This window comes from Nelumbo nucifera, chromosome 5 (genome assembly GCF_055504915.1).
Source record: "Nelumbo nucifera cultivar China Antique chromosome 5, China Antique-T2T, whole genome shotgun sequence".
Lineage (NCBI taxonomy): Eukaryota > Viridiplantae > Streptophyta > Magnoliopsida > Proteales > Nelumbonaceae > Nelumbo > Nelumbo nucifera.
In genome coordinates, this window is record NC_142653.1 from 1,845,998 (window position 1) to 1,864,859 (window position 18,862).

Here is an 18,862-nt window from a genome sequence, read left to right on the forward strand (position 1 = left end):
ACACCTATGGTAACGTGTCATGATCAAAGAACAGTCCCAACAGCAAAGTTTTTCCCATAGTGAGACCCCATGGAATAAGGATTAGATAATGATGATGATCATCGTCCGTTTCAATTTGTCCTAATCGTGCGTCCTAATTATTGCATTCAAACTACTGCTTGGAAAATGGCATCACGTCATTTAAAGTGGATCCTACAGGCTGAACCTTGGCTCGTTTGGAAAGAGTACAAATAGAGTTCAAATGCAAATATGTGGAGAGTATTCTGATCCATGCAATGCCAAAGTTGGTTTACTTTATTGCCAAAAGATTATTTGTTGTAATGGGTGTAAATACAAATTCCTAGATTTGAATCTTTTTTTTTTTTTTTCTATTGACCAACTTTGAGTGCAAAATTTGCAATCCAATTTTTGGATGAAAACTTTGCTCTCATTTTGGATAAAACATGCCTTAATCACTGAGCATATATGTACTGAAAGGCATTTGCACACTTCCATCACATTGATCAATCATTTTTATACAATGTTCTAGATTTATGCATAATGAATCCAAGAGGAAGAAAAATTTTGGATCATTATCATTTTCATATTTTGGTCCATTTTTATGGTGCCAGAAGAGTATGATACCATACCGGAAAAACTTTGACCAATCAAATAATTCAAAATCCCCCGGATGAATTTGGATGAATACCAGCTGAATGGTCATCAACATCATGACAATTGATTGGTTATTGGTTCCTTAGGCATCAATACTAGTACCGATAGCAGGGATTAATAAACGCATTTTGATCGGAAGGGGCCTAACCGGTCCAGTGACAGCTCTTCTCGCGTCAAGTTAAACCTCTTCTGGGGTCTGTTACTGTTAGCACCAGTTTCTCTAGCGACGAAATATGATTCAGGGCAGTCCGGTAATCAGGGGGGATTGCCCACAAGTTATAAACCGTATGAATGAGCAGAAGTCTGTTCCACAGTGGAGAACTGCATAACGGATTGTTGGTCCCAATCTGTTAGGCCCTACCCGACAGATTGTATTTTGAGTTTCTTCAGCACTTACAACAAGAACGTTCTAACTTCTAATTGCAGCCAAAAAAGCAATTGATGTTTTGACAATTCCAGGATTCAATTGTATGGATTAACAACTTAACCTACACTACGCGACTGGTTATCATCTGGCATTACCATTTCATTTCATAAGATAAAGATGACTGACTGGGAAGCAGCACCCACAGCGGAATTTATTAGATAGTTGAGACTAAACAACAGTTTCACAATTAGGAAGTTCAGGCTTCTCAAAGAGCTCACCCTTCGAACCAATGGAAAGATTTAATGCAGTAGGAAAAAGCCATCAGCAGTGACTGAGGTTGAATTCCTGCATGCGGATAATTGGAAGCATCCTTTGCAGGAGGTAGATAAATTTTTTTTCCTCTTTTAATTTTCGTCTTTCTCATTTTGCTGGTTGGACCTGTTGACTTAAGGGTGAGGCACTATTTTTCGGTGTAGATTTCCCCAACACATTCAGGATGGTCATTCGATGTATCTCCTTCCCTACAGTAGATGAAAACCAAAAGAAATTAAAACAAATTGGTTTCCCTTACCACTTCAACGTTTAGATCTTTGTTATATTAGCTTGGATTCAGGGTTGGGGATAGAGCAGGTAAGAGGTCTTGGCCTTTGCTGTCATGGCATGTATGACCATGGTTTTTAAAAACGAACCGGTGACCGAACTGGTCAGGGGTCTGGTTACCGGTTCGAACAATCCGACCGTTCAACCCAAATGACTGGCCCATTCTGACAAAAATAAAAAATAAAAAATAAAAAAATTGAAAAACAGTCAAAACCGTTTGAATGGTTAACTGGCCGGTTCAGTGGTTTGCTGACCAAAATCAACAGTTTTGAGGGAAAAAGCGGTTTTGGAGGAAAACGGAACTGGTTAGGTGACCGGTTCCCAGTTTTCCGGTCCAACCATCCGATCCAATCCGGTCCGGTCCGGTTTTGAAAACAGTGTGTATGACAGCAAAATGCTAAAAGATTCCTGAATTTTATAAGCGAATTGGCAAAACATGGCTATAATTCTTACTAGACCATAGTTTGAGAAGAATTATAGCCATATTTCAGTAGAATTTTAAACCAAGTGCTTGTAAAAGTCCAAAGGGAGGGAAGCTTAATAAACATGTTCAATTTTCCTATCCCTTTATCTTTCATGCATTTCTTAATCACCTGCTCTTCCTGAAGATATTTACCTACTTGTTCCATTTATTAGACTCTTGACAATTGTGAGGGAATAACAGAACGAAGCAAAAGCATAGAGAAGTATTTACCTTCCTCTAGTGACAGATGGATTGCTCTTTTCTCCAATTCAACTGCATGTCTACTACGGCCAGAAGGGGTTAAGGACCGAAGCACTAATAAATGATAGAAGCAAAAACAAGGTCAGTGACAACACTGAGTTAAGAAAATATAAACATCTTAAGGGGGATTCGGTAGATTGTTCAAAGAAAGTTATGGTGTGGTTAAGTTGAAAAAACATGATGGTGTTCTATAGCCTGTTGTATAGTTGAAGAAACAACACTGGGGCCCACTCCAAAATAATGAATTTCAAGTTTAACGGTTTGGAACAATACATTTTTAAGTGTGAAAAAATAGGGGAACTTCTGGAACCTATAGCCATGCCAAAAGAATGCTTATCACATACAGTGTTCCAGCATATATTGAAACACAATATACACAATACCAAACACCCCTCAAGTGGATAACTGAAATTTAAATAAGACTTACTCTGGATGTAATCCTCCTGACTTGAATGGTCACAGTTCCTTAAAAATGTTTGCAGCCGGATGAAACGCTCCTTCCAATGTGGTTCACTATTTCCCTGATGGTTAACCAGGGGAACAGGCGCAGAAGTAACTGCAGGATTCTTTGGTTCTGCCAGTGGCAACCCATTACCAGCCTTCCCCAAAGAAAGGGGAACTGTAGGCCCCCCAGACGAGAAAGTCATCAGAGAAGCCATTGGAATGGGTGTATATGCCGAAAAACAAGACATCTTAGGCTCCTTCATCTGGGTAAGTTGCCTAGGGGTTTCTTGGTCCCCATGGTTAAATTGTCTTGCTGGTGGATGACCAGCATCATTGTCCATGTTGCTTTTGCCCAGTTCTGATTCTGATTTCCTTCGAACATACACGAGATGACTATTTTCACCATTACTGCTAAGAGACTGATGGCCGGGAGGGCTTGCTGGTGCTGGGCACTCAGGTGATGCTCTCTTATTTCCAGAAACCTTAGCATCTTTAAGGGGTCCTTTCTCCTTTAAAAAAGTAGAATTACCTTGAGGTTTGGGCAATGAAATTCTGTTATCATTCTGCAGGTCTCTCAATGCTGTCTTCTTAACCAGTATTGCATGTTGCTTATCAGAAGTGGGTAAGCCAGCTCCAGTGTTAGGCAGCCCATATTGGTTGACTTTAGAGTCAACCATTTGTTGAACCATCTGCAATACTCAACTTATAGCAAATTCTACAAGCTTTCTGCATAGATCCAAGATATGAGCTCATGTCAATACCATTCCACTTGCTACATAGGCTGCCCAGAAGACAAATGACGAATGACAAGGAATAATATTCCTCTGCAAAATAGGCTTGATGACATACAGTCTAAAAAGGATTACACCTTTGATGTATTAGAAATAGTATACATTCTGAAAATTTATTTATATAAAAAAATAGAGAATGTCAAGGAATGTATAAATTACTTTTACACTTTAGGATCATGTAAATTATAAGCATATTAAAATGAAAAAGTTAATCCTTCTTTTATGGTTACATTTAAGCTTTCCAAAACCAGGCTTCAATTGACCTGGAGGGTCAACCATTTGGTTAATCATCTGAACCGTGAAAAAGACATTTTGACAGAGGACATGATGAGAATGTCATGGGCATTGACACGTGTATGTAATGGTCATGGGTCTTTCCGAGCAACAGAAGTTTTTCTAAAGCATGTAGATATATCCTCCTTTAGTGCATATACCTTCAACTCTTTACTGACTTTTGTGGACCTTCTTGGTCACAAACCAATGCCAGATAACCAAGTAGAATCAAGGATTAAAGTAGATATAGAACAGGGTTATAAATGAAATATAGGTTGAGAACTATGGCTTCTAAGGGTTGTTTGCAAGGATTGATAATGGTGTACTTACAAATTACATGTGCCATACTTATTTGCAATCCTAAAGCCTTGTGCAAGACTTATCACGTGACTCTCCTAGTTTCAAATCCAAATAACTAATAAAGTAGACTTGGCTCAATCCCAATTCACTTATCATTTGACTCTCATCAAGTCCAATTAAATATTGAAGTAGACTTGACTCACATACAGAAAACAGATTTCCTCGTATAAATCCTTAGTTCCTTAGTAAAATCCAGCACCTAGTAAATCTGAAGTCATGATTCACTAAAAGGCCATTACCTAATGTTGGTCCTAGCTATCTGGGGTCTTGTGAGGGGCAGACCAGATATAGACCTAACATTTGGCATTTTTGCACATAAGTGGACACTCTCAGACTCGAACCCAGATTTGTGTGTTTGTCAGCCTGAGATTTACTATTTTACCAAGCAATTAGGGGGTGCAACTTGGGTGGGCTCAGGTTAGGATTTCATCAAAATTTGAATAGGTCCAGCCTGAAGAATTGTAAAATGCTAACTTGGGCCAACCTGAGTTGCACCCCTACAAGCAAATAGCCCCTTTAAGTGATGATTTACTATACATAGTAAGTCTGTAAATGATATAAATAATAAAACCAAAGCATACTGGAAATAGAAAATGTTCTAATTGATAACTACTGCAAAAGAAACCTTAAGACAATTTGATTAAACAAATCCATTAACCTCTTCTTTCCAAAGCATTCATTCAAAACCAGTCACTCCTAGTGGTGGGGTAATTAGCCAATACAATCAGAATGGGTTATAGGCTCAGTAAGATAGACAGAAGCCCTGTGGGTCTCTGTGTCAAATGATCAAATAAAAGATAAGGAAAACGAAGGAAAGGAGACAAATAAGAATGTAATCAGGTTGTTGAGATGAATGTGTAATTTCTAAACTGCAGTGGCAACATTCAATGCTTACCAAAAAACATAGCAATATTCAAATACCCCGAATGTACCATATTTTGGTCTTTCTAGGTATTGATAAAGACCATGGAGGTTAGGATTCCATGATTTATTTCAGATATGAATTGAACACTGAATATGATTTTGTTTTCAAATATGTAAACAAACCGAAAGGTGGAGACTTGGACATCTTTATGCATCTCTTAAGTTTGATGTTTTTAGGCAATAACTAATCCCTTATATGTATGCACCCCTCCACTGAGAGTAAAGTTTGGGGTTTAAAAAAAATGTGCTACTCCATATATTCTACAGTTTCATCACTATTCTGAGTTTTCCACAAGGACCACAATATGACAACACTTCAAATTTCATGTATTCATCTTGCAGAAGAATTTCATTTTAATGCATGCATAATAAACATTATCAAAGTGAAACTTTGATCTTTGTTAAGAGAATTACATGAGTAATCAATGTGAATTGAAATTTTGCATACCTTTTTCAGGTTATAACCTATATACGCATTTGTATAGCTTTGGATTATATTTAAACCTTCAGCATTCAGTGAATTCGAACCACCCTTTGAGGATTATGAAAGGAAAGAGATAACAGAACATTTGAAGGGAATCATCATGATAATCATGCTCTGATTGCAAGCATTTGGCATACATCCTAATGTGATTTAAGAAATCCAGTTTTCTGAATTTTGTAATAGGTGGTGCTATAATATCAGGCATTTAAAAGGGACATGGATTGTAATAGTGATGTGTATACGGATAGCCGTGTGGTGGTCTCTTTATAGTTAACAAAATGAAGTATATATCATCAAAATGTCGTGCTGTCCAAAAGTTGGAGAGAAGGGTGGAAATAAAAAACAGCATTAATCTGACACAACTACTCTCTTTTCATAAAAACAGTTTTCGATTCATTCCCAGGTCCTGGGCAACCACACACTTTTAGCATGCATGGACTGCATGTAGTAATCATCAACCAATCACTTCCATTCTAGCAAACTCTCAAGTCCCAGACAGTGCAAGTCTCTGTTTCTATGCCTAGTCTCATTTTCAACATTTTTTTGTTATTTTAGATAGTTTTCTAATCTCTTCAACAAGCCATATAGGCATATATTTTAATATGTGAATAATTGTTGTCTTCTGTGTTGCTTTTCTTATTTAATGGATTACTTTTTCACTCCACAAGCAAAGAGGCAGCACATCATCGTAAGATCTGAATATCATATAGGTGAGCACATTCAGGTGCCAAAGCACAAGAAGAAAAAGATATAGGCATCAATATCCTCTAAAATATTACATTTCACTGCAACTATATGAACTTAGGCAGTACATTGATTATAAAAGATACATCATTATATTCTCCAAATATAATTGTATTATGTTGTACTACATTGGTGCTAATTCCATAACTGGATGCATGATTAAAAGTCTTATAGTACATAAAATAACACTTTTGTAACATTCTGCCCTTGAACTTATTATCAAATACTGGGAACTAGCTTGAAACTTGAAAGTCTTACAGTACCAACAATGGATAGATACATGAACTACTTATTACTGTATGTGTTATTCATACATTTGGGTTCTATCTTATGTCTCTAAAATCAAAGTTTTGACTTAGCTTCCTTATTGTGCATCAACAAACAAAACAATTAGGCAAAAATAAAAAAATAAAAAAAGTGCATCCCAAATTCCATATAGTTGGGGCCTTGCAATCAACCATGTATTCCAGAATGTCACGAATACCTTTTATAATAATGATAGGGTTCGACTATGATATGGAAAAGATATGGTATCCGAAAAATACCTGACAAATAAACCAGAATCATAAACGTGGTAGAGAACATGGTGTTATTTATCAAAATTCATTGGTGGGTTTTGATTGGTCAAAACTCTTTCCATACCATATCTTTTCAGTATCATAGATTTTTTTTTTGATAAATTCCGTATCATAGATTTTCCCTAATGATTAACACCAACCTATAAGGCAAATGTCAAATGACAAAATATTGAATTCTGTAATCTGTATAGAACAAATCTTCGCTCTAAGCAAGAACTGCACTTAGTGAGTTCTCCAAACAAACGTTTCTACCGAATATCGCCCTGTTTTAGCCTTAAGGAAAATTCACCCCCCCCCCCGCCCCCCGTGGCACAAAACGCAGAAAAGAGAACAAAATAAATTAATAAAAACTAAAATAAAACACTGGAAGAAACAATGCTTAGTATATAGGAACTTAAACGACAAAAAGAAATCTAAAATGGAACTATTTAAAAGAAGAGGAAAAGAAACAACCCTCGTCCCCTCCAACCAACAAAAGCCCAAATCAAAGTTTATCAGAAACCAAAAAAAACCATAAACATAAACCTGGAAAATCCACCAAATAATAACATGGAAAAAGAGAAGAATCAATCAAAGAGACCCTCCTATATTTCTCGAATAGACAAATTCTCCAGAATCAAACATCAGTAAAACACACTGATCAGAGAAAAAAACAAAAAGAAATCCACACGGAAAAAACAGATTTCCAATTAAAGTTACACATGCGAAATAAACATATCTGAGAAGAACGTTACCTTTGAGCATTGCAATCGATCGAAGAGAGAGAGAAAGAGAGGCAGCGTTAGAGAGGGAGAGAGGTGGCTCCAACAGACCCAAAACCAGAAGTCTATAAAGTTCTTGTAACAAACAAAAAAAATAATATATTCAGTTAAAAATTAATAATCTTTTTCCTTGAATATACTGGCGGGAAAACTTGCGGCATTTTGAGAAATCTAAAAAAAAGGCAAACCTACCTGCTTTCAGCGAATTGGGATCTGCTACTCACGTAGCGCTCCACACACCGACTTTATACCAGTATACCACGTCCCAGCGTATGTTGGGAACATCTTCCAACACACGGCTAGAATATGCTTTGAGATCGGTGTGTGGAGCGCTCTGTGAGAGCAAGTTCGAACTCGCTTCCACTTCCAGCAATCTCAAGACAAACTTTGAGAAACTGTGATTTTACCGTGACGGAATCTGCTCCACACAAATGGGCGCCTCACAGGCACAACCACCGTGCATTGGGAACATATCCTGTGAATAATATTTAAGCCATGCCCACGCATAAAATAATAAAATGCAAGTGTGTGGGACCACCCAACAATTAAGCTATGCTATCCCAAGTCACAACAATCCCCCCATCAGCCAATGAATTCTGGGCCCACTATAAGTATATTTTTTTTTAGACCGAATCCGCTCCTCACACCTGGTGTCTCACACGCACATCCTATCATGCATTGGGGAGATAGAATCTGCTCCTCACACAGGGTTACACCTCACACGCACATCCTATCATGCATGGAGAGATGGGATCTGCTCCACGCACACACATCCTATCATACATTGGGAACATCTCCCCTACTTATAAATTATTATTCACAGGAGATGTTCTCAATACACGATAGATGTACCTGTGAGGTGCCCCTATGTGAGAGCAGATCCCATCTCCCCAATGCATGATAAGATGTGCGTGTAAAGCACCCGTGAGCCACCAGGTGTGAGGAGCATATCCGGTCTAAAAAAAAACATAGTTATAATGGGCCCAGAATCCATTGGCTGATGGGAGGTTGTTGTTACTTGGACGTTCAAGTAAAGTAGTGCCTAGGTTATATCGTTTCTATGGGTTTGAAGATATAAAAAAAAGACGTGGCAAAACCATAGCATAGCTTAATTGTTGGGTGGTCCCACCCACTTGGATTTCATTACTTTATGCGTGGGCATGGCTTAGCCTTGGCCGGATGTTTGAATGATCTGCCCCAATTTGTCAAAAGAAACGGCTACTTGCTCCAATCAAAATTAGAATCTGAAATGATCACCAGAGAAATGTAAATAGGATTTGGTCCTCACAGTCCCTTGCAGCCCTTCATTTGAGGTATCTTTCTATAAAAAAATAAGTATAAAAATGTGAGTTCACATCTCCGCCCAATAGACGGTAAGAATGTGCTGTGCTGTGGGGCGTTGTGGGGCAGAGATGTGAACTCTAAAATTGTTCCCAATGTATAATTGCAAAAGGTTAAGCTATGAGAACTAACTCCGAACAATGACCACTCCTTGAATTAATGTCGCGGACTTGCCGATTAATTACCCAAAACAAATGACGGATTGGTTAAGCTGAGACCATGAGAGTGGGTCAAAGATGGAGATGTACAAGGATTAATTTTGAGGTTCGACTATGATATGAAAAAGGTATGGTATCTCAAAAACGTCTGACCTGTCAATTAATAACCAATCACGTGTTATTTATCAAAATTCATGGGTGGCGCATCATAGATTTTCCCTTAATTTTGTCCATTTTGTACAACACCACGAAGGAGACGCCGCTGTTGATGCTTAATCAAAATTTACCTTATCTTGAGAGAGAAAAAAAAACAAAGAAATTTGCCTAAAAAGGATGGAATTAACACAAAATTTCCTTCGTCATGGCATCAATTCCTGAAGATACCAGCTGCTAACCGGTAAAGTCAGACTCTGATGGGGATCAGAAAAATCAAGTCCAACCACCATCCGGTTATATACAAATATGAACTTAAATTTTTTCAGAAGTGCTAGCACAAAAAAGAAAATAAATTGTATGTGGAAATAAAGAAAAGCAGGAACAATGAACAAAATATGTGCCCATAATTCCGGCAAACAATTCACAAGCCAAATCTTAGAAATGTGTATATACAAGATAACGAGTCTTCATCTCTCAAGAGAGAGAGAGAGAGAGGCAGGCTACTGGTCCGATAATTCAAAGTCTACACCAAGTCACCAACAAGATAACTCTTAGAATAATAGTAGTGTGTTACTTATTAATGGCCAAAATGGGATTGGAATGTGTGCCCGCACGTTGATCTGCCATCTTACGAAACTGGAACTGTGTCCAAACTGGCTCATCTTACAGGCCCAAATGAGTGACGCAGACTAATTATAAACATACCAGATGAGATAAATCTACTACTGACCCGGGTTTCCTAGCAGTCGCTCCACTGCAGCATGGACATTCCCCGCAGTAGCACTCAATGCACGGATATTTTCTTGGGTGTCAAAGAAACCCATTTCTTGAAGCTGTGACAGCTGGGTCGCATAAAGTTGTTCAGGTGGCACTACAGAAACAAAAGTAAATGATATCTTGAGCCTTATGCGGTAAAAAAACAATAGTGGACGCTGATGTTATAAACATGGGAGAATGGCTACCATCAGGTGTATTGGGAACAGTCAAACCACCAGCACCAAGCCCACCAAACATGTTCATCAACAACTCCAATCCCGTATTGTTCGGCGCTCCTGTTATGGGTATAAGAAAAAGGAAATAACAAAAAAAAAGAGAGAAAACAGGGGAAAAACCATGTAAATGGGATAGCATAATACTTGTCCTATAACAAGGTCTCTTGATTAAGTAGATGTTGAGCAACCAAAGACATAATCTAGGGCAATACCAGGTCCGAAATCAACCTGAATCGCTCAAGAACAGGCCAACGGATTTCTTCTCTTTTTTTTTTGTAAATCTAACTATTTTCACTCTAATAAGAATGTGATTAGGCCAATTTTGGGGCTAGGATGTTGATCAGGTGGACAATGCAAGTACGACACATGACACCATTGTTTACAAGAGTTCCAAATTATAAAGTAATAAAATAATAACAGATGCAGCTGTTCTGTCAAAGAGAGTAAACACTTGGCTACAAACAAGAAACTTGATTAGGGAGAAAATGTCTTGCATACCTGCACCTGAACCAGTCTGACCTAGCTCCCTGTAAAAGAACACAATCCAATAATTAAACCAGCAGAAGAAGAGAAGACCGACTAAGCAAAATTTTTGAACTACCATACTTAGAAACAACTTCTGCCAATGATCCTAAGCAACAAATCCATTCAAATTTGGCGAGAAGAATTTAATAAGCACTACATTTGGACATTATTCATCAAATGGGCACAAAAAGTAGTTTGTAATGTAACTACTGCATCAGTTTTCCTTGGTCAATGAGAATACACACACCCATCATAGAAAATGGATCAGAAGTGGAATGGAAGGAATGATAACAATAACTGTTGAGAGGTTTGTTTCTGGAGTCATCTAGAATGACTTCATTTCCAACACAAAATCCAACAATCCAACTTACTGGGTTGACTGTCGCCGACCAAGCTGAGACAGAAGCGCCTGCTGCAAAGATAAAACTTGCTGCACAATATAGAAGTAATAAGTTGCAATCTAAATAAAGGCAGAGCTCAAAGGTCATCTTAATTGTTATTGATCAAAAAAAGAAGGTCATCTTAATTGTAAGAACAATATCACTGAGTTCAAAGACCATCAATCTTGCCATTTGAAACCTAAAGTGCCTGGAACTTTAGAGACAAGTAAAAATGGAAAAAAAAAAAAAACACGATCATCAACAGTGGTCAGACAAACTACATTTCAACCAGCAGAATATTTTTCGATGTTGCTGGCAAGCAACATCACTGAGTAACAACAATATCACCGAGTTCAAAGACAATCTTGCCATTTGAAACCTCAAGTGCCTGAAACTTTAGAGAAGTAAAAATGGAAAAACCCACAATCATCAACAATGGTCAGACAAACTACATTCCAACCAGCAGAATATTTATCGATGTTGCTTGCCAGCAACTGGATGATTCCCCTAAAAAGCATTTGGGGTTTGATAAAGCACAAATCTATGACTGCTAATTTTTCTATCCAACTTTTTTTTTTAAAAAAAAAGTAAAATTTCTATTAGACTTAAAAAGTTATGCTACCTGCATTGTCTCAGGAGAAGTCAATTCACGAAGAAATTCCGGGTTCTGCATCATTTCTCTTAACTGAGAGTTTGATTCCATTAAGCTGCGCAGTTGTGGATTCAGACCAAGAATCTAAAATCAAGAAAAAACATTAAAGACAAGGAAAAAATCAATGGAATGACTAACTGTTAGAAACATAGTTTGGCTACTACCTGATTCATATACTGAGGGTTGGAAAGGAGATTTTGCATGATTTGTGACACAGCTGGATTTTGCATAAACTGGTTTAATAGAGAGGGATCCTGCATACCACCAAACATCCGTTCCATCTCTGGAAGACCAGGAGAAGATAAACCACCAATACCAGGTGCCCTTGCATTCACAACAGGATTTGACCTCATAGTTGTGTTTGTTTGTCCAGCTCCAGCTGCAAGACAACAGTTAGTCATGAAACTCCTTGAGAAAGAAGTAGTATTAAAGGATAGAGATCTACTGTGCTCTGGATATGAATAGGATCGTTTTTTTGTTTTTGTTTTCCGAAACAACTGTGTGCAGAGGCTTGAAGCAAAGCAGATACAAATCTTTGCAATACCTTATGTATCTGCTTAATGAAAAGGGAATAATATAAATACTGCCTCAAGAGATTTAGCAACAGGGAAATAGACAACCTGTTAAGATGAGACTAGAGAGGACCATTCAATTGAATATATCCACAAGTCATAGATATTATGGGTTCATTATTCATAATGCCTATTGCTCAAGGTTCTATCAGTATCAGGATTTTGTCACCCCTTCACAAGATGATTTCCAGCTTCCCAAGAGCTAGGTGCTCCAGGATTAGCGTTTTTTTTTTTGTTTAAATAGCATTCTTTCAATTAAAAAAAAATCTGCCAATAAATTTGGAGAGAGAAAGAACATCAGATCCAGAGCTATTGTAAATATAGCATACAAAATATTGAAGCTTACCACCAGTGCTGTTCCATGGGTTAGGTAGTGGATTAGTATTTGGTGCAGGAGACCCAGTGGTTGTTTCAGAACCAGTGGTTGAAGGGTTGGCCAATCGATCTCTAGCATGGCCAGCACCTTGGTTCCCTAGAAGTGCTGCAAACGGGTTTGACCCCAGATCATTTCCATTATCTCCAGCCATGGTTGTTGCATTCAAAAATGGTTCCTGAACTGTTTCATACATGCGCCTAAGCATATTGAAACCTTCTGGAGAAGATTCAATATTGCTCATTGCCCTGTCAGTGTTCCGCATCATCTCCCGCATGAGTTCAGGGTTCCTTGCAGCTTCTAATGTCTGCCTTAGTGTGCTGGGATCATTAAGTATGTGAGCAAGATCAGGATTACGATCAATTATATCACGCATTTGAGGATTGCTCATAATCAAGTTGCGCATCAGGTCAGGGTTATTCATTAGGTTCTGAATTACAGGCATGTTCATTATTTCCCTCATCATGTTTGGGTTCTGTGTCAGCTGCTGTTGTACTTGTTCAAATTCAGGAAGTCCAGCTCCAAATAAACCAGATGCCCCACTGCCACCCAGTCCATTGATACCAAATCCAGGAAATAGTGATGTTCCAAGACCAACTCCCCCAAAGCCACCACCTTCAGTGGAACTAACACCCCTAGTGACACCAGTGGTGGTGTTTGGACCTCCAACATTGGAGGCAGCAGCAGTGTTGGTTGATGCAGATGGGGCAAAACCACGAACCATGTGAACAGTGTGTTCCGCCTGCAAACCTGTCAAAGTACCAGATTACACATAGATTTGATGTCATTCAAGTATACAACTACAAGAACCCTCTAAATAACCATGCCATTAACCAAAACATTGGCTCTCAAAAATATCACTCCTATAAAATTCAGACTTCTCTACGCAATATCACCAATGAATCCTCATTGGGTATCTCCAAGTCCAATCTGATCAACACCCTCTTGTCCGGTCTCCTTAAGAATTTATTGTCCACTACACCACCCCTCACCATACCAAAAACAGGCGAGCCACTTAACAAAAGCAACACCAAGAACAGCAATAACGAAAGAGAAATAATTCTAATATAGTCAGACCCAGATCAGACTAAACAGTTGAACCGTTCATTTTAATTTATATTTTGACAAAGGTTTGTTCTCTTTGCTATCTCATCCTCATTATTCTTTAATTTTTGCTCTATGCTTATATACACTCATTTGTTTATATACAGTTTATATATAGAGTGAAATAAACTTCAGTTTATAATTTCAGTACATCTGTCAAGGTAAAGTGAAATGATTTCATCTCTTCATATGCTATTATAAATTCGATTACAGTAAAAAATATGGAGTTAAATTATACACTTTTTTATTTATGGGGCTACATAACAGGGGGTAGCCCAAACCCCCAACCCTGGTGAAGGCAGGATTCAATCCCAAGTCTCCACTACAAGCCGTAAACCTTACCAACTGCACCAGTTGACATTTTCACGTGTTCATATACCATTATCATCAACTATGGTCATTACAATAAAAGCTATTTACTTTCTTTCTTTTATAAATAAACATTAGTTACATATTTAATCAAACCCCACCAATGTGAGTTTGCCTTACACTGCTGGTCCCAAGCTTGGACAAAAGAGGAGGGTTGTGTCAGGTTGGCAGCCAGCACTAAAACTTTTGCCAAACCCTCATTAATATGGATCTGATGAGTTACATTTTAAATCAATAATATTCCCATTAAAAATAATTATTTTATTGTTTTCAACAAATGTTAGTTTAACAAATTTATATCAACACTCAAAAGTAGTAAACAGATTCAATTAGATGGATAAAACTGCAAAACAAACATTTCAGCATGGAGTACAAACAATTTCACTACATTCAAAGATCCTGGCAAGCAGAAAGGTTGCTTTTGAAAGATTAATTTTTTTTGTAAAAGGTGTTGTATTGAATTGTATTAATAGCAGTTAGACTCTATATATATATATATATATATATATATATGTGTGTGTGTGTGTGTGTGTGTGTGTGTGTGTGTGTGTCATACAGCTTGTTAGCAAAGATATTAACAAAAAAACAAAATGTCATTGTAAAAAATCTGCAATAGCCCAGCCCTTTAGATCCCTATGAATTGACATCCAAGAGCAAAGCATTCCTTGATATTGCACAATACAGTCTACTCATCCAAGATCTCATTCTTGAAGATTCAAGCATTTCTTTCTCTCCAGATGCACCAAAAGACAGCCATTGGAATTAGGCCCCAAAAGATTTTACCTCTCTTAGGGCCTGTTCGTTTGCTCTGAAGTCTGACATCTGAAAGTGCAATAATTACATTAAAAGGTATATTGGTATTGGTGAACTTTTCTTTCTTCTAAACTCTGAATGCAAAGAATGTTGTTCTGAATTCTAAATTCTGAATTCCGAAAATTATCAAATATCCGTTTTGACCCCATATATGAGAGTTTTTGTTTGTCTTTTTGGGGGCATCATTGGAAAACAAAAAGTTGTATGATTGCACTTTAAGAGATAAGAGATAAGAGGAAACGAACAACCATTTTTCTCATTTCAAGAAAGTAGAGGATAGAGAGCAGGAAGCAGCCAATCCAGCCAAAAAGACTCAAGAACTACAGTCCACACCTTATTTGCAAATTGACAGTGCAGAAGAAAAGTGATTGGCTATCTCTAACTCAGCAACACAAATAACACAACCGGCCTGATTTATAAGCATGCCACAAGTCAAAACATTTACCCAAGGCAGCAGACCAAACAAAGAACCTTGGTTCTCATCTGGATCTTATGGTTAATAGGACCTTATGCAATTAAAAAGGACCATTGATATTCAACATGAACTGCTCATTCAATTGGATCCCAACTCCCTAGATCTGCCAATAGCCTTGCTGATGGCAGAAGTTGGAGTTACCACTTACTAGAACTAAGGCTATGTTTGGTTAAGCTTCTGTTCTTGAGCTTTAGGCTGTGGTGAACAAAAATGTGACAGAAAATGTTTTAAGTGATTATAAATGTTTCTTTTAAAGACATAATCCAAAGTCAAAACACTTTAAGCCCAAAACACAAAGCCTAAATTGGGGCCTTGTGTTTTTTTATTTTATTTTAATCAGTAACAGACCCAAGGATTAATTTTAGAAAAAAAAATACTTTTCCTTTGTTTCCAAAGGCAGCCAGCCCCAAAACATCTATTTCAACCACAGAATGTCCATCAAGGATTGATTAACAACACTACAAAGTAAACTATAACCAAATTCCCTTGAGCTTAGAGTAAGCCACAAAGATGAGCACTATAGTCTCATTTGACAAAATATCGTATCTGCCAAAAAAATTGCTCCTCCACGGAATTGTTGGGCTTAAAACCCTGCACCTATAATAAGCTCCACCATTCTTTCACAAATATCAAAAGATCAGAATACCTTATTTTGGTCACTAATCACTATAAAAGTTACAATACAATGGAACCGTGTAAGGACAGTCAGAGAGTTAAACACGGCATAGAAATCACGTCTTCACAATTAGATTCATGACTCAAAACCAAAGGACTATAGACCTGAACTGAAGAGAGATTATGAATAGCAATCGAACTTGAACAGCAACCTGTGCAGAAGGAGATTCCCTCACATATACTACTTAGCCTTCAACCAAAGAAAGGGTGAAAGATAATACATACAGTGAGGTTCTAACATTGCCTGTGTTCAACAAGGTTCTAACACCCTTCCTCCTTAGACTCCTTATTAAACATAAACCTAACTCTTTCTATATCTCTCCCCCTTTCTCCTTCCCTTCCTGCTTGCTTCTTAGCAAAGCAAAAACCTCTCCCTCTATTGATCAAGTAGAAAAATGAGAAGGGAAACGGTCCTTCTCGAAAGAGAAATAAACAAGTTGAATTTTTGAAACAACTGGATTTAAGACACAGTAGATGAATAAGAACGTGTCAAAGCATTTAACATTTTAGGGTTTCTTCGTTATTCCATCTAACTATCAGAAACGAAAGCAAAAGAAAATTGAATAGAAAAAGGAATATGTAATATACGATTACCAATCTGACAGAAAACCAGATGCTACCAAAAAAATGAAACCCTACACGAATTCAATACCAACGTTTAAAACAGTAACGACATTAAAGACATAATACCTAATCATAGGGTAAAAAAATGAAGAAGTAAGAGAATGATCATATGAAGAAACATACCGTAGCTTTCTAGGGTTTGATCGTCTTTCAAGATCCGACCCTTGTAAATCAACCGCTGCTGCTCAGCAGGGATATCGCAATTCTGCGCGAGAACAGTTTTAAATGCCCCAACCGTCGATTCAAGGTTAACCTGCACCGAGAACTTCGAGCCGTTGGAGCATCGTATGTTAACGTTAACTCCACCGCCAACACCCGAATCGGCCGCATCACCGGAATCTCCATCGCTACCCATAATTTCCCCCTCCCTGCAACGGGAGGTTCGATCCCCAGGCACGAAAGAATAAAATAATTACAATAACAAAAAAAAAAGGATCGAAAGAAAAATAAAACCCTAACCCTAGAAACACGATCAAACGCCGCTTTCGAGAAAACTAAAGAAACGGATTGGTACAGACTACAGAGAAATGAGAAATCAGACACGGTCGAAAACACGGGGTGAGGATACAATAGTTTCTGGGAAGAAAGGGAGAGGATATATAAATATGTTTCTTACCAAAGAAAAGAATATAATAAATATATGTTCCTTCTGTGCAAAAGAAAAATAAAGAAAAAAAAAATAAAGAGTTGATAGAAAGAGAACGAGAGAGAGGAGGGGGGGTCGCCGAATCGGTGGAATCTGGGATCAGATGCCTTGGCTCACCTAAAACGGGAAAAAAATATTTTGGTCTTATAGTTCTCCTTTACGAATTACGATGAATAAGTTTGTGCAACTCCATGTTTTTTTTTTCGCCCGTAGGCCCCATTGAAAGGGAGTGGGATGTTGTGCAGATCATAGGAGAGAGTTGAAATATATTTTATTGGACAGTTATAAATTTGCCACGTCAGCGAAATTCTCAAATCTGTGTATAAAACCCTCGGTTTCCTCGAAACTCAGCAGAAGAGTTTTTTAATCCTCATGGAGTATTTCAATTGATATATTTTTTATATAAAAAATCATCGAGAGCGCCTATAAGAAGTGATCGGCAAGTTGAAAGGGGCTAGAACTTAGAAGGATGGAGTAGACCAAAAAGTAATAAGAAATGATTTTCTTAAAATTAATAAGAAATAAGAAATGATTTAGGTTATGTTTGGCATGACGATGACTATTCCTTCTTAACTTTTCAAAAATCAGTGATTTTTTACAAATTAAATGACCAAGTTTGGTCATATGACAAAATCAGTATTGTTTTAAAAATAATGATAAAACGGTGAGCGGGAAAAAATCATTTTCTTTGACCAAATTGCTCTTTTAAATATGAGATGGCCGAAGTTACTGTTCATTGTCATCTTCCTCCCAACACACTCAGACCTAGAAATTGGCAGGGTAAGTCTTCCTCTGATATTTTCTCCTACTCCCTCTTCTCTCACTCTATATTTGACTTCTCTCTTTATATAAATATGTATATATGTGCATCTCCTATAAAACAAAAAACATTTTTGTAAGTTCAGATTGACGGATGATGAAAGATATGAGCTTTTTTGTTTGGAAAATGCTTGGAAAAAAGAGTTTTCGTCATCGTTGCAAAACTTGATAGTCTTGATGTTAGGCTTGTTGCTGAGGGCTTGTTAATGCAGATGTGTGACGACATAGTTGCGAATCCTCTTATAGAGGATCCTAAGCTTGTTGCCAATGAGATAGATGAAAATAGTATCTTTCCCGATTTTATTCCACTAGCGAAGGTCCCCTGCTTTCAACAACTTTGTGTGAAGCAATGGACGACTGACTTGCATTTAAAAACTTACGAATCTTGATGTAAGTCCTTCAAAAACTTTTGTCTACATATGTTGCATCTTCCTTCGTATGTCAATTGTCTACGTGCACTTGACTTATGGAGACTTGTAGATTA

The 18,862-nt window shown here is 37.6% G+C and overlaps 2 protein-coding genes across 4 annotated transcripts; both read right to left on the minus strand.

Annotated features, from left to right (window-relative positions):
* Positions 1–1,207: 1,207 nt before the first annotated feature.
* On the minus strand, positions 1,208–8,139 carry LOC104603754 (uncharacterized). Of its 3 annotated transcripts, none has more exons than XM_010267872.3 (5): positions 7,897–8,139; positions 7,678–7,779; positions 2,773–3,570; positions 2,316–2,399; positions 1,208–1,542 (listed from the first exon to the last, which is right to left on the minus strand). In XM_010267872.3, the coding sequence occupies exons 3-5, from the start codon at positions 3,476–3,478 to the stop codon at positions 1,442–1,444; spliced, it is 891 nt and encodes a 296-aa protein (XP_010266174.1). In that variant the 5' UTR covers positions 3,479–3,570; positions 7,678–7,779; positions 7,897–8,139; the 3' UTR covers positions 1,208–1,441. The 3 variants fall into 3 exon arrangements, with proteins under 3 accessions (XP_010266174.1, XP_088744675.1, XP_010266173.1); XM_088888549.1 differs by having other exon boundaries at positions 2,773–3,515; positions 7,678–7,769; positions 7,897–8,131; XM_010267871.2 differs by lacking the exon at positions 7,897–8,139 and having other exon boundaries at positions 2,773–3,515; positions 7,678–7,828.
* A 1,552-nt stretch (positions 8,140–9,691) lies between these two features.
* LOC104603753 (ubiquitin domain-containing protein DSK2b-like) lies at positions 9,692–17,797 on the minus strand. Its single transcript, XM_010267870.3, has 8 exons — positions 17,037–17,797; positions 12,827–13,603; positions 12,073–12,287; positions 11,879–11,992; positions 11,248–11,306; positions 10,850–10,878; positions 10,322–10,411; positions 9,692–10,230 (listed from the first exon to the last, which is right to left on the minus strand). Exons 1-8 carry the CDS (start codon positions 17,266–17,268, stop codon positions 10,082–10,084), a joined length of 1,665 nt encoding a protein of 554 aa, XP_010266172.1. The 5' UTR covers positions 17,269–17,797; the 3' UTR covers positions 9,692–10,081.
* Positions 17,798–18,862: the final 1,065 nt, after the last annotated feature.